The sequence below is a fragment of the Myotis nattereri genome, assembly GCF_964212035.1.
Source record: "Myotis nattereri genome assembly, chromosome: 7".
Taxonomy (NCBI): domain Eukaryota; kingdom Metazoa; phylum Chordata; class Mammalia; order Chiroptera; family Vespertilionidae; genus Myotis; species Myotis nattereri.
Window position 1 is genome coordinate 79,979,009 of NC_138082.1, and position 13,084 is coordinate 79,992,092.

Here is a 13,084-nt window from a genome sequence, read left to right on the forward strand (position 1 = left end):
ATTGGAATAAAGTATTTTAAAATACAGCCTTTAAAAAAATGAACCTAAGTGCTATTATGTGAAGCTTGAAAGACAATTTGTGAAAAAAAAGTAAAGTATAGAACAATATCCACAGTATGCTCCTATTTGTGTGTTGAAAATAAAACAAATTGAGGGGAAAATTAAGAGAATGAAACATAATTTTGTATGTATAGAAAATATTATAGAAGGTTTAGATGTTAATAGTGGTTGCCTTTGAGAAAAAGGAATAGGTATTTGGGGTAGAAGGGACATTTCCTTTTGATTGTGAACCCATTTGTACACTCTTTTAATTTTTAAAAGTTAAATAAAAAAGAATATTGTAAAACATGCTATTTATTATTTCTTTAAATATAAAATTTTCCAAGGAGCAAACTATAAAATCTCACATAATGGAAAGATTACACATCACAACTCATATTTTATTGTCCCCAAAGCCTACATTAAATTCTGCTAAACATAATGAAAATCTTTTGCATATGTTTATTATTAAAAATAAAGTGTTCAATAATGAATGAGCATTTTAATATCGATAGGTGGCACAGTCCATGTTTACTATGAGTCTCAATGTAATAATCAAGTAATAAGGACCAAACTAAACCTTTATTTAGTCTAATATCCAAAGAAAAACTTAATTATTTCTTTCAGATATGTAAAAATGCTCTGCTTTGGAATTTCCCAATTTCAACTAAACTTACGAAACCAGAAAATATGAACTTGTATTAAAATACAATGAATACATAATTATTTAAAGCATATGGTTCATTGGGTTGAACCATATGAAACTGCAGTCAAAAATGGCTGAAGATCAACAATTCTTTATGATCCTACTAAGTTAAATCAAAACACAACCAGTAAATAATTTTATCTGCTCAGAACCAAGAGTGAAGAGAGACAAGAGAAATGATAGAACAAAAGAAGTGATAACAAGAGGGATATGATATATATTAATGTATAAGATAAAGTATGTAACTATTTTAGGTTAAAAAAAGCATATAAATGCATGTAAAAAAATGGAAAAATAAATGAGTAAATGGATTCTGAGATAAGAGTTTTAGATTAACAAAGGAATTTAAGATGGGTACATAAATTACTATAATACAAAGCAAATCTTTAAGTACTACAACAAAGAGAGTGAGTGGTGAGGATATCAAGAAAGTAAGAGCTATTCCCTTATTAGGGAAGAGGAAGAAGTATAGGCAGAGCATAAAGAAAGATTTCTTACTAAAGGCTATTTTTGCCGCAGCCTTTTGCAAGGGAAACTAGTCAGCAATCTTAAATGCCATACAATAAAAATTCATTTAGTAGTTTAAGTACAATTTGTGTTTCTTTTTCAGTTCTTATTAGGTGGAAGTAGGACTAAGTATCAAGCTCTATATTTGAAAGGTTTCTTAAACTCCATACATGATATTGTCTTCCAACTATTTTAGGATTATTATTAAATATCAACATATTTGATATTATAACATTTCAAAGTATGTTAACATGTCTAATCAGAGTTTAGGGCTTACATATGTGACTCACCCACATGATAATTCCTGAGAATAAACAAAACAAAAGAGACAAAGTCTCTAAAATAAGCAAAGGCTCTTAGACAAGCAAAATCCTCAGAGTCTCACTAAGAACTCATGTCATTAATATGTAGGAAATACATCTTGTAAGTTAGGATGAACATTAGATGCCACTTTTCATTTGTATAACACTACTTCAAAAAACACTACAAATTTAGGTGATTCATATTCATTCATTCAATATTTACTGAGCTCCTTTTATGTGCAAAACATTGCTCTATATGATGGATAATTAGAAATTTAAAAAATCACAAAGCTCCCGCTATAATGGAGTTACTGTATTAAATTGTTAAGTGTGAGGTGAGAAGGTGCACAGCAAGGGCCATCAGAAGACCAAAAAAACATAAATGCTTAAACTATCCAAAAGTCCATAAACTGATAACTAATAAATCAGAGGTAATAAACAGTACATACCACAACCACAGGAACTCTGAGAGAACTGTTCCAATAAGGCCATTAATGATAATGCACATTAATACTACTTTATTGGGAAATTCAAAGTCCTCAAATCCAGTATAATGAAGTAAAAAGAAACCTGGCCATAAGAGCAGCAGATTAAACAGTCCTACAAAACCTAAACATGTGTAAAGAGACAAATGTTAGTTTCTCTGATTTATTTAAATTTTCCAAACTTATAACTCTATACTTATAAAACCGATCTTATACAAAGGGCTCCAATAGATTTCCTTAACTGGAACTTGTTTCTTTGTTTTTAAGCCAGTCCTGTGGATAACTCAACACCAGGAAAAACTGTATCAAGCAACTGGTATCCACTGAGTCTTCAAGGTTCAAATGCCCACAGTGCCTGGACCAACTGCTACAGAATAAACCACTTAAAACAATTCAAAAAGAAGGGTTAACTTTAGCTACTAATAATTACAGGGTGAGGCAAACGTAGGTTTTCAGTCATGAGTATGCAAAACAGAGCTTATTCTTGTAGTACTACTTATTGGTTTCCATACAAGCAAATGTAAACCTACCTTTGCCCTACCCTGTATTATCTTGGAAGTTAAAAGAATAACTGGTGTGTGTTTGTATATTTACCCTAAATTAAGTATAAGGAAATGCATGGTTTGTTCTCTAATTCAACTCATAGTTCTATTTAAAGCTCCTGTACTATACTAGGAATAATGGAAGAAGGGTCCAAAAAAGGATAAAATTCTTGGTTCTGTCTTCCCAAAGCTCATTAGCTAGCTGGTGCGATAACACATATATGCAAATACCTATCCAATGTATGAGCACAGACTACTTATAAGGAAGGCTGCAATGCTCAATGGTTAGAGTATGAGCAGTCTGATTGCCCTGGGTTTTGATCCCAACTCTACTATTCACTAGTGGTGTAAACTTGAGGCAAGAGCAGAACCTCTTTTAAGCCTGTTTTCTAGTCTGTAAGTGTAAAGCAATATTTACTTAGGTTATTGGAAAGATTAGATAAAACATAAAATATAGCACAGTACCTAGCAAAGAGTAAACAGTTAATAAAGGCTAGCTATTATTATTATAAAAATTAAAGTTTACATATAACTATATACATGCAAATAGTATATAGTAATGACTACAAAGAAAAATTATTATAATTTTTATTGCACTTTCTATACAGTTTAGCATCAAGGATCCACTATGAAATCCATGAGGTAACAATAAGAGCTTTCATTTAAAAAGTTAAATTACAGTAGATACATATTTTATATTGACTGCTAAACAACAAACTAGAACTTAGGCTGCCCAGTTAAATAGAAACAAGACTGGAGCACCCGATGCTAAAATCTTACAGCCTTCTTTCTGTCTTCTCTACAGAACTGTCTTGGACATTAAACAAGTCTGCTTTTCCCAGGAAATTCCCATCCCTCCCTACACTACACCCTTTGCAGCCAATGACTGCACTCACCCACAAGGCCGACCCCTGTGGCTGAAATCCTAATGGCTCAAGGCCAGGACATTTCCAAGGAGTGCCTAGACATTACCCACTGCCTCCCACACCAGCTTCTCCATTCTGCTTCTCTCACTCCCTTGCCAGTTCTTCCTGCAGAGGACCCCCTCAATAAATAACCCACACTAAAGCCCTGTCTCCTACTTTGCATCTAAGAAACTCAATTTAAGACATCTAGTGATAAAAAGTAAAATAAAACGATACACATACAGAAGGGACTAGTGATCCAAGAGGCTTGCATAACATTAAAAAGTTGTCATTAAAATGCCAAAATTTGGTATTATCAAGAACCAAATCTATTTTCTGGTCCCTGAACTATCAAGTCTATGAAATCCCACATCAATTAACAATATCTGGACCTACAAATTATTTCCTCTATTCTCCAGACCCTCAAGAATTTGGCCTACATACCTTACCGTTCTACCTAAAGTGAAGGCTTCAGCACAATCACACAGATCTACTCACTGTTCCCTGCCATGCTCTCACTTCCCTATGCCTAAGGCACCCTCCACATTCCACCCATAACTTCTTTTATAAGCCCGTCTATTCTAAAACTCAGGTCAAATCAATATTTTCCGTATCACATCACATATGAAGAAGAGCAATCAAGTTAAATGTTTATGCGTATTCTATTAAATTAAGCAATGTTTCTTGAAAGGCTGCCAATCTTAAAAAAAAAAAAATAGCATTTTACGCCATTACAGATAGAATTTTCTATAGCTCTAAAATAAGATGACTAAAATGATCTTCATATTTAAGGTATATTTATTGAATTCTATACTTAAAAGGAACTTGAGTGATCACTCAGTTTGGTGGCTTTTCAAGCCTTTTATTTCTGTCAATCTTTAGGTAAAGATATTCAAACTGCTTTTAGCATCAACATCTGTTCTACAACTTAAATGATAATGCAATAAGCCTAACAAAGCAATGCTGTTCCAGCTGAAACAGACCCCACATACAAGTCCACGGCCTACCAACCTTCCCCAGATCCTTTGTAAATCAGCTTGGAAGCTACCCATCAGTCCAATTTCCTCATTTTTCAGATAAGCATGAGATAAATGAAGTTATAACAGCTATATATTCCAGGTCTCCTGATTCCCTGTAAGCTGTACTTTGAACCCTCATCACCAGGCTTCTTTATCTATTGGTTTTACGGTATCTTTTGAAAGATATCCACAGATAGTCTACAGGTAACACAAGTTTTTACTGAGCTGATTTTTGACAAAAGATAATTTATAAATCATATCAGGTATTTTATTTCCCAAAATTAAAAACAGATGCCAGAAACTATATTTGGGTAATTTGAAAAATATTTGTCATAAAAGAGTCCGACTCTTAAAGATAAAATGCAAATAGAAAAACCTTAAATGGCCCATAATTTTTAATGAAAATAAGTACACAGACCAGAACAGTATTATACATATCTTTTGGGGCCAGTTTCCCCAATCCTATGCTTCCAACAACTCAAAAATGACAAAATGTATAATACAGCAAGTATACTCTCACTTGCTTATAATAGCACTAGAGGCCCGGTGCATGAATTCATGAATGGGTGGGGCCAATCGGGGCCATCCTGCCCAATCCCTGAGGGAGGTAGGCTGGCCAGGGAGGGACCGTGGGAGGACTCCAGGGCGTCCGGCCCCATCTCGCCCAGTCCTGATTGGCCGGATCCTAGCAGCAAGCTAACCTACCAATTGGAGCATCTGCCCCCTGGTGGTCAGTGCTCATCATAGCAACCGGTCGAATGGTCGACACTTAGCATATTAGGCATATATATATATATATATATATATATATATATATATACTAATAAAAGAGAAAAATGGTAATTGGCGTACAGCGATACCGTTTTCATTGGCTAATCAGGGCTATATGCAAATTAACTGCCAACTAAGATTGGCAGTTAACTGCCAACAAGATGGCGGCTAATTTGCATATGTAGGCACAATGCAGTGAGGCGAAAGGGAAAGCAGGAAGAAGCCCTCTGCCACCGACAGTGATCAGAAACCCAGGGGGGAGCTAAGAGCTGGGAGGCAGGGCAAAGGCGGCCCTGGGGCCGCCTTTGCCCTGCCCCCCAGCCATGATCGGAGAATCAGGCGCCTTTTCCGCCCTGGCCAGTGATAGCAGGAAGTAGGGGTGGAGCCAGCGATGAGAGCTGGGCACGGTCGAAGGTGGCAGTCCCAGGAGCTAGGGGTCCCTTGCCTGGGCCTAAAGCGAAGGCCACGATCGTGGGGCCGCTACAGCTGCGGGTCCCCGCTGCCCTAGCCAGATGCCTCAGCCAGAGGCGTCCTGCAGGGGCAGGGGCGGAGCCCGCGCGATCGCGGCGCCCCCCCGCTGCTACTGCAGGTCCCCGCTGCCCGGGGCCGGATGCCTAGGCCAGAGGCGTTAGGCCTGGGCAGGGGCGGAGCCTGCAACCACGGGGAGCTGGGGGTCCCCTGCCCAGGCCTGACACCTCTGCCGGAGGCCTCAGGCCTGGTCAAGGGGCCGATCCGGTGATTGGTGATCGGAGGGTGATGAGGGTCAACTCCTCTGGCCGAGGCATCAGGCCTGGGTGGAGGGTGGAGCCGGGGTTTGGGGGGATATGATGTTCCCCTTGCCCAGGCCTGAAGCCTGGGTCAGAGGCGTCAGGCTTGGGCGGGGGCCAGAGCCAGTGATCGGGGGGAGATGGGGGGTCTCCTGCCCAAGCCTGACACCTCTGGAGGAGGCGTCAGGCCTGGGCAAGGGGCAGATCCTGCGATTGGAGGGTGATGGGGGTCAACGCCTGAGGGCTCCCAGTATGTGAGAGGGGGCAGGCTGGGCTGAGAGACACTCCCCCCCACCCACACACACACACACACCCAGTGCACGAATTTCGTGCACCAGGCCCCTAGTATATATATATATGATTCCGTCATATCAATGAGAAAACTATCTGATTCATAGGCTGAAGACATTAATGCAAAACCTGTCAGAGGGGGGTAATACTCTCATAGGGTTGTTCAGAGAATTAAAGAGCTAATATGCATAGGGGCTTAGAATAATGCTTGTTACTTGGTACACACTCAATGAATGTTTACTACGACTATTTTTTTAAAAGGCGTTAAAAAGAATTTTTTTCTTTACCTCACTTTGAGGAAAGGAGCAATCCCTCATAGGTACACAACTATGCAGGACAAGAGAAAAACATTGAGATTGGACTTCATAATCTTTAAAATCTGATGGACCTCCAGACCCCCCAGAATTTGGCCTACATACCTTCCTGTTCTTCCCTAAAGTGATAATTCAGAGTAAATTGCCTCACAAATTAAACATATTCTTACCAAAGAACATCGGAATATCCAACTTATCTTCTCTGTCTACTTTTCTCTTAATCATAACAATATAGACAGCATAGAGCATGGCTCCAGCAAGAGACCAAATGGAACCTGTAAAGATCCACATAATGATTTAAAGCATTTGTTCATTAACTCATTCAACACACACTTATTTAAAATCTAACAATGTGTTGGATCCTATTTCAAGAAATGAGTGTGCAAATGTGAAAAGATAAAGTACAGCCCACCCTATCTTTATCCTCCAGGAGTATAGGAAAGAGTTTAAAGTGTAAACAAATAAATGCAAAAACATTCATCTCAATGATCTAACCCAACACACATATTATAATACTGAAATTCATATAAGTAACACTTTGTTTTTAAATTTTGAAATGCACACTTTCTATTTCCCCTCCATAAACAATTTTGCCACCTGACACAGTCCAACTTTAACAATGCTTCTTCCCCTATCACTTGTCACTTTTATTTTTATTCTTTCTGTTAATCCTCACCAGAGGATATTTTACCTTTGCTTTTTAGAAGAGTGGAAGGGAGGGGGGAGTGACAGAGAGAAACATTGATGTGAGAGAGGCACATCGATCGGTTGCCTCCCGCACGCACCCCGACTAGAAGTGGGATTCGAGCCTGCAACCAAGATATGTGCCTTTGAATGGAATCGAATCCAGAACCCTTCAGTCCACAGGCCAATGCTCTATCCCGAGCCAAACCGGGTAGGGTACATGTGTCATTTTTAATATATATTCCACTACCATCTTTAAGGCCCTATTAAATTCCTATCTCTGCCACAAAGCATCCTCTCTCCTCTGCTGAATTTCCATCCTACCTGTCTTCTACTTAGGGCAATTTAATGCTTACTATAGTTAAATGTGATATAATTTTATTCTCTAGTGGCTTCACTTTGCAAATCTTAGCTACTGATTACAACCAAGAATTCCTTGAAAACTGTGAACACTTAATTTATACTTTTTACTGTCCCAAAATACCTACCATAATGCAGGGCTCACTGTATATACATAGTAAATATTGATCCACTTTAATGTAGTAACTCATTCTCAAAACATGTAAGTAAAACTTTAAAAATAGCTAAATAATATGCTATCTGCCAAGTGACCATATTCAATACTTTAATCAATTATCCAAAAGTCCAATGTTTTATTAAATCTGATTATTATCAACTTTTTTAAATAGCAATGGGAAAGCCTGTCAACAAAATCTCACATACACAACAAATACATATATTGTTTCTCCTACAAAACTATTTTGGGTGGGAAAAAGGTGCGATTCAAGACACAACTCACTGGATAGTATCCAGAAATAGTTTAGAAATATTACTCTATTCAATAAACTTCAAATATCTACAGTATCCAGAGGAAAACCATTAGGCTGGGTTCTGATTAACTTTGTTTTGTAAATCTAAATAATGGATCAAAAGCAAGGGAAAAAACTGGCAGAACCACCTTAAGATTAACATCATTAATCACATCAACAGCATGTGTCTTCGGATATATTATCCTGATCAGAACATAATACCGCTTCCATGGTATTCTTTCCAAAAAGGTACAACATAAATTTAACCATAAGGAAATATCAAACAAACGCAAATTGAGGGATATTCTACAAAACCAAAGGACAGTAACCTTCAAAAGTGTTAAGGTTACGAAAGGCAAAAAGGAGACTGAGGGGTAGATCCAGATTGAAGGAAACAAAAGAGACAGGACAAGTAAATGCAACAAGTGATCCTGGATCGGAAAAAGAACATTAGTGAAAAAATGGTGAAGCTGGAAAAGGACTATGCAGACTAGATAATGTAATTCTAATCAATGTTAACTCCTGATTTTTAGAACTATATTTTGTAGCTATCTATGTACGTAGTTAACAAAGAATCTGGATGAAGGATACATGAGAATTCTATGAAATATTTTTGAATGTTTTTAACATTATCTCTAAAAAAAAGTCTTTTTTACAAAGCCCCGGTTAGTGCCCATCCTCTGTGTGGGCATGATGATGATATGCACAAAATTTTCTCGTATACTCTAACAGAAACTTACCTATCGTATTTCTTCCAGCAGATTTTTCAGACCCCGACAGGTTTACCAGCACAACACCTCCAATGCTATGAGAATAACAGTTGTTACTGATGAGCAAAATGACAAATCCCTTAAAAGAACTAAGCATAAAGATGAAAATTATTTATAAATGATCAAGACTAATTTTGGGGTAAAACTGTCAAATAATTCGTGATTTAATTAATATCAAACAATTTTTTAAATTCTCACCCGAGATTTATTGATTTGAGAGAGAGAAACATTGATGTGAGAAAGAAACATAGATGGACTGCGTCCCAGGGACCAAACCTGCAACCTAGACATGTGCCCTGACCAGGAACTGAACTCACAACCTTTTGGTCTACAGGATAATGCTCCAACCAAATGAGCCAGCAGTCAGGGCAATATCTAGTATAAGAGCTATAGTATTAGCTAATTTAATCCACACAAAATGTACAATATTACCGTATAGGAAGGCATTATTGTTATTGCCATTCCATTTTACACATGAGAAAACTAAGCACAAAGAAAGGAAGTACTGACCAAAATCACATAGCTGAGATCTAGGAAGTTCTTCCAGAGTCTAAGGGAAGTGCCCAGGGACACAGAGCAGAGCTGGGATTCAAACCTAACTCTGATAGCTAATACCAATCTCTCCATTAAATCATTCTGCCACTTTCTCTGATTTTTCATTTTCTCTCACAAAAACAATAGCTTAATCAAATCAACACATCTTTTTTGAGTACTGTCGGTGAGCAAAGCCCTATCTAGGCCTTTGGTGGCACAAAGGTTTTAACCTTCAAGGGCTTAAAATCTCATAGAGAAGACAAGACAAACATACACAAAGTTAAACAAAAATAAAAGATTAGAACACAGTTATTGACAATATTGATGCTACCCAATAATATAAAAATGCCAAAATAAAAAAATAAATGAAAGGCTGAGGCAATCAGAGAAGACTGCATGTTAGATTTCTAGAAGGGGGAGAAATAAAGACCAAAACCCAAACAAAAAGGGGAACTTGTTTTAAGAAAATGGAAATTTGGAAGATTATAAATATTAATTTGTCACATTAACTTAAATGTGAACATCAGTACAATACTTAGTTTGCAGTCACATGAATGGTAACCAACATGCCTTAGGTAAGGGGTGGGCAACCCCTGGCACTCGTGCCAAACACGGCACGCGAGTAACTTTTGCTGGCACACGAAACCCTCTCTTATAATCTTTCATTTACAATTTTTTTCTTAACATCGACTTTTTTATTTTTCAGATAAATTCAGTGTAGGTGCATCTTAGATAAATAATTTTACATAACAAGTTATCTTAAAGACCATAGACATGGATTGACGAGAGAGGGGAAGAGCAATTTCTATGCCTCTGCCTTAACTCTCTCTGCCTTCCTAGATCTGACCAGTGTTTTGGTTTCATCCACATACGCTTGTGAATCTTTGTTCTCAGTGATGAATTTTGTTAAGTCTTATAATAGGAGTAGCCTGACGGATGAAAGTAGTAGCTCGTGCATCTCTCTGAAGGTCACGAAATATAAACCTGATGTAAAATCTCTGTCATCAGTGATGCAGCAGCAAAAGTCCCACTGATAATATCAAATGGAGTCATGAAGTTTTCTGTCGGACTATCAGTGTACATGTATACATTAAAAAATAAATGTATTTTTCATCATCATATACTGTGTTTTTGTCGCTCGAATGAATTTTATTATTTCTTCAAGGTTCTTCACATACATGCACCTTAAGAGATATCAAGTAGGCATAACATGTTCTCAAAAAATTAGGGTTGACACGCAGAAGAATTTTGAGTCAGAGATTTTGCTGGTTTTGGCACGCACTCACAAAAAGGTTGCCCACCCCTGCCTTAGGTCCTTCCCTCAGGTTACCCTCCCTAGGGAGGTTTAGAAAACTAGTCTAGGATAAGACACAGGGCTGAGTGGCAAAATGTCCCTTTAAAACTTTCTACTATCCTCATCTTTCCTCGCTTATACAGTACACTATAACATAAATTGTCCTCTCTCACAACCAGAAATATTTTATACATCATATTTTTAAACAGAATAAATAAGCTATTACACTACATGCTTACCTTAAAATTACAGCTAGTAATTTAGAAAGAGTAAATCTATCTCCACTGTTACTTGGAAATACTGCAGCAAGGATTAAGGTAAAAAGTCCTATGGAGAGAAAAAGATGAAAAAAGACACATTGGCTTAAATTCTGTCAAAATTATTTACTATCAATTTAATAATTTTTAAACTAATTTTTGTCATTTTTTAAATAACTAAGAATAAGCCTGGTCGACATGGCTCAGTGGTTGAGTCTTGACCTATGAACTAGGAGGTCACAGTTCAATTCCCAGTCAGGGCTCACTTCCCAGTGTGGAGCACGCAGGAGGCAGCCAATCAATGATTCTCTCTCATCATTGATGTTTCTATCTCTCTCTCCCTCTCCCTTCCTCTCTTCAAAAAAGAAAAAAAAAGAACTAAAAATAAGACTGCGGTTACCTACGCTGAAATGTTCATACACAAAAACAGCCTCTAGGCCTAGCCGGTTTGGCTCAGTGGATAGAGCATTGGCCTGCGGACTGAAGGGTTCCAGGTTCGATTCCGGTCAAGGGCATGTACCTCAGTTGCAGACTTGATCTCCAGTCCTAGTCGGGAAGCATGTGGGAGACAACCAATCAATGTTTCTCTCTGTCTGTCTCTCCTTCTCCCTTACACTCTCTCTAAAAAAATCAATGGAAAAATACCCTTGGGTGAGGATTGACTACAACCAAACTAATACTCAAAAAAACAGCCTCTAAACTAAGCCATGTGTACTTCAACAATACAGATCAAATATAGTCCTTTTTAAAAAAACTAACAAAAGAGTTAAACTGAGCATTCAGAATAATATTCTGACATCATCATAATCAAACTTGTATGTTAAAGTTATTTTTACAGCTTCAAAACACTTGTTATCTTCTAGATTTGGAAGGTGATTCAATTTTAAAAATAAAAACACCTTTCATAGGGCAAATTATAGTTCTAAGATAAGCAATTACATTTAGCCAAAGGATCCAGAAAAAGATCTTTGGAAAGAATATGTGAAAGATAGGGCAACTATAATACAAGAGCCAGCATATCGGTATACAAAATACTGTAAAGTATTTGTTAGAAATATAAATAGCACAAGGCTATGGTATAAAACTATAAAGATTAAGAAATAGTTACAATACACTAATGTAATGAGAACAAATGACATAATTTATAACAAGATAAAAATGTGTGTATAATACATATGTATTATATATTAGAAATATATCTTGATTCATAATGCAGATTTTAAAAATACATTTCTTACCAGAAGTTGAGGACAAAATGTTAACAATGGCAACTTGTGTGTCTGAAAGTGCTTCTTGATATGACAAATTTGCCAAAAACCACTAAAGAAATAGAAAACAAAGTGAAACCTAATGAATGGCGTGTTTATATTTGCCATTACAATATATGATTGCCCCCTTTTTTTTCTTCCCCTAAACATGAACATGAGAGGTTTTAAAATCTGGTTTGTATTGAAAAATCACAGGCCCGAAAAGAGGACAAGTATAATCAGACCTAAGATATGTTCCCTTCAAAAATTAAAAACAGTTGGTTAAAATTATTGTTCAGGTCTTTTTTTAAAATGAGGATAAAATTTAATATCAAATCAACTTTAAAACTTTCTTTATCCAAGCACTGCTAGCACTCTATTAAGTTTATATAAATCAAATTTAAGTTCGGGAAAATTCTCAAACATTAAAACGAGCATAGCATGCTGAGAAATGAACAAGATGATGCCTATGGAGATGGATGGAACTAGCTAGACAGATTGCTAGCTAAAATGCTATATTCACTTCAGAAATTTAAAAATGTCCAAGAAAATGGTGAATGTACTGGCTAATTGTGATTGTTTTTCTGATTCTCAGTTTGAAAACACAATACAGAGTTCTCACAACTTTAGATATAATAAAGGAAGTTTTGCAGCTCTGAGAATTTTTCTTCTCTTTTACTCATCTAGGCTAAGATATTCTTATATTCTCAACCCTGTGCTTACTTTGATTTAGAGAATAAGAAATGAAACCTCTTTTGATGAAGCCTGGTATGTGTGTGTATCCAAAGTTCATTTATTCTCACTGCCATCAGATATTCTGATGCATATTACCACAACTCAT

The 13,084-nt window shown here is 36.9% G+C and overlaps 1 protein-coding gene across 3 annotated transcripts in view; it reads right to left on the bottom strand.

Annotated features, from left to right (window-relative positions):
- SLC35F5 (solute carrier family 35 member F5) overlaps nucleotides 1-13,084 on the bottom strand; it is a 46,106-nt gene that overhangs the window by 9,983 nt on the left and 23,039 nt on the right. Inside the window, exons 8-12 of one of the 3 annotated variants that reach the window (XM_081095334.1) lie at nucleotides 12,235-12,316; nucleotides 10,979-11,066; nucleotides 8,882-8,946; nucleotides 6,819-6,923; nucleotides 2,004-2,163 (exon numbers count right to left, since the gene is read on the bottom strand). In XM_081095334.1, coding sequence (XP_080951460.1) covers nucleotides 2,004-2,163; nucleotides 6,819-6,923; nucleotides 8,882-8,946; nucleotides 10,979-11,066; nucleotides 12,235-12,316 — 500 coding nt within the window. The remainder of the gene's footprint in view (nucleotides 1-2,003; nucleotides 2,164-6,818; nucleotides 6,924-8,881; nucleotides 8,947-10,978; nucleotides 11,067-12,234; nucleotides 12,317-13,084) is intronic. The other 2 variants (XM_081095335.1, XR_013996214.1) reach the window with 2 other exon arrangements.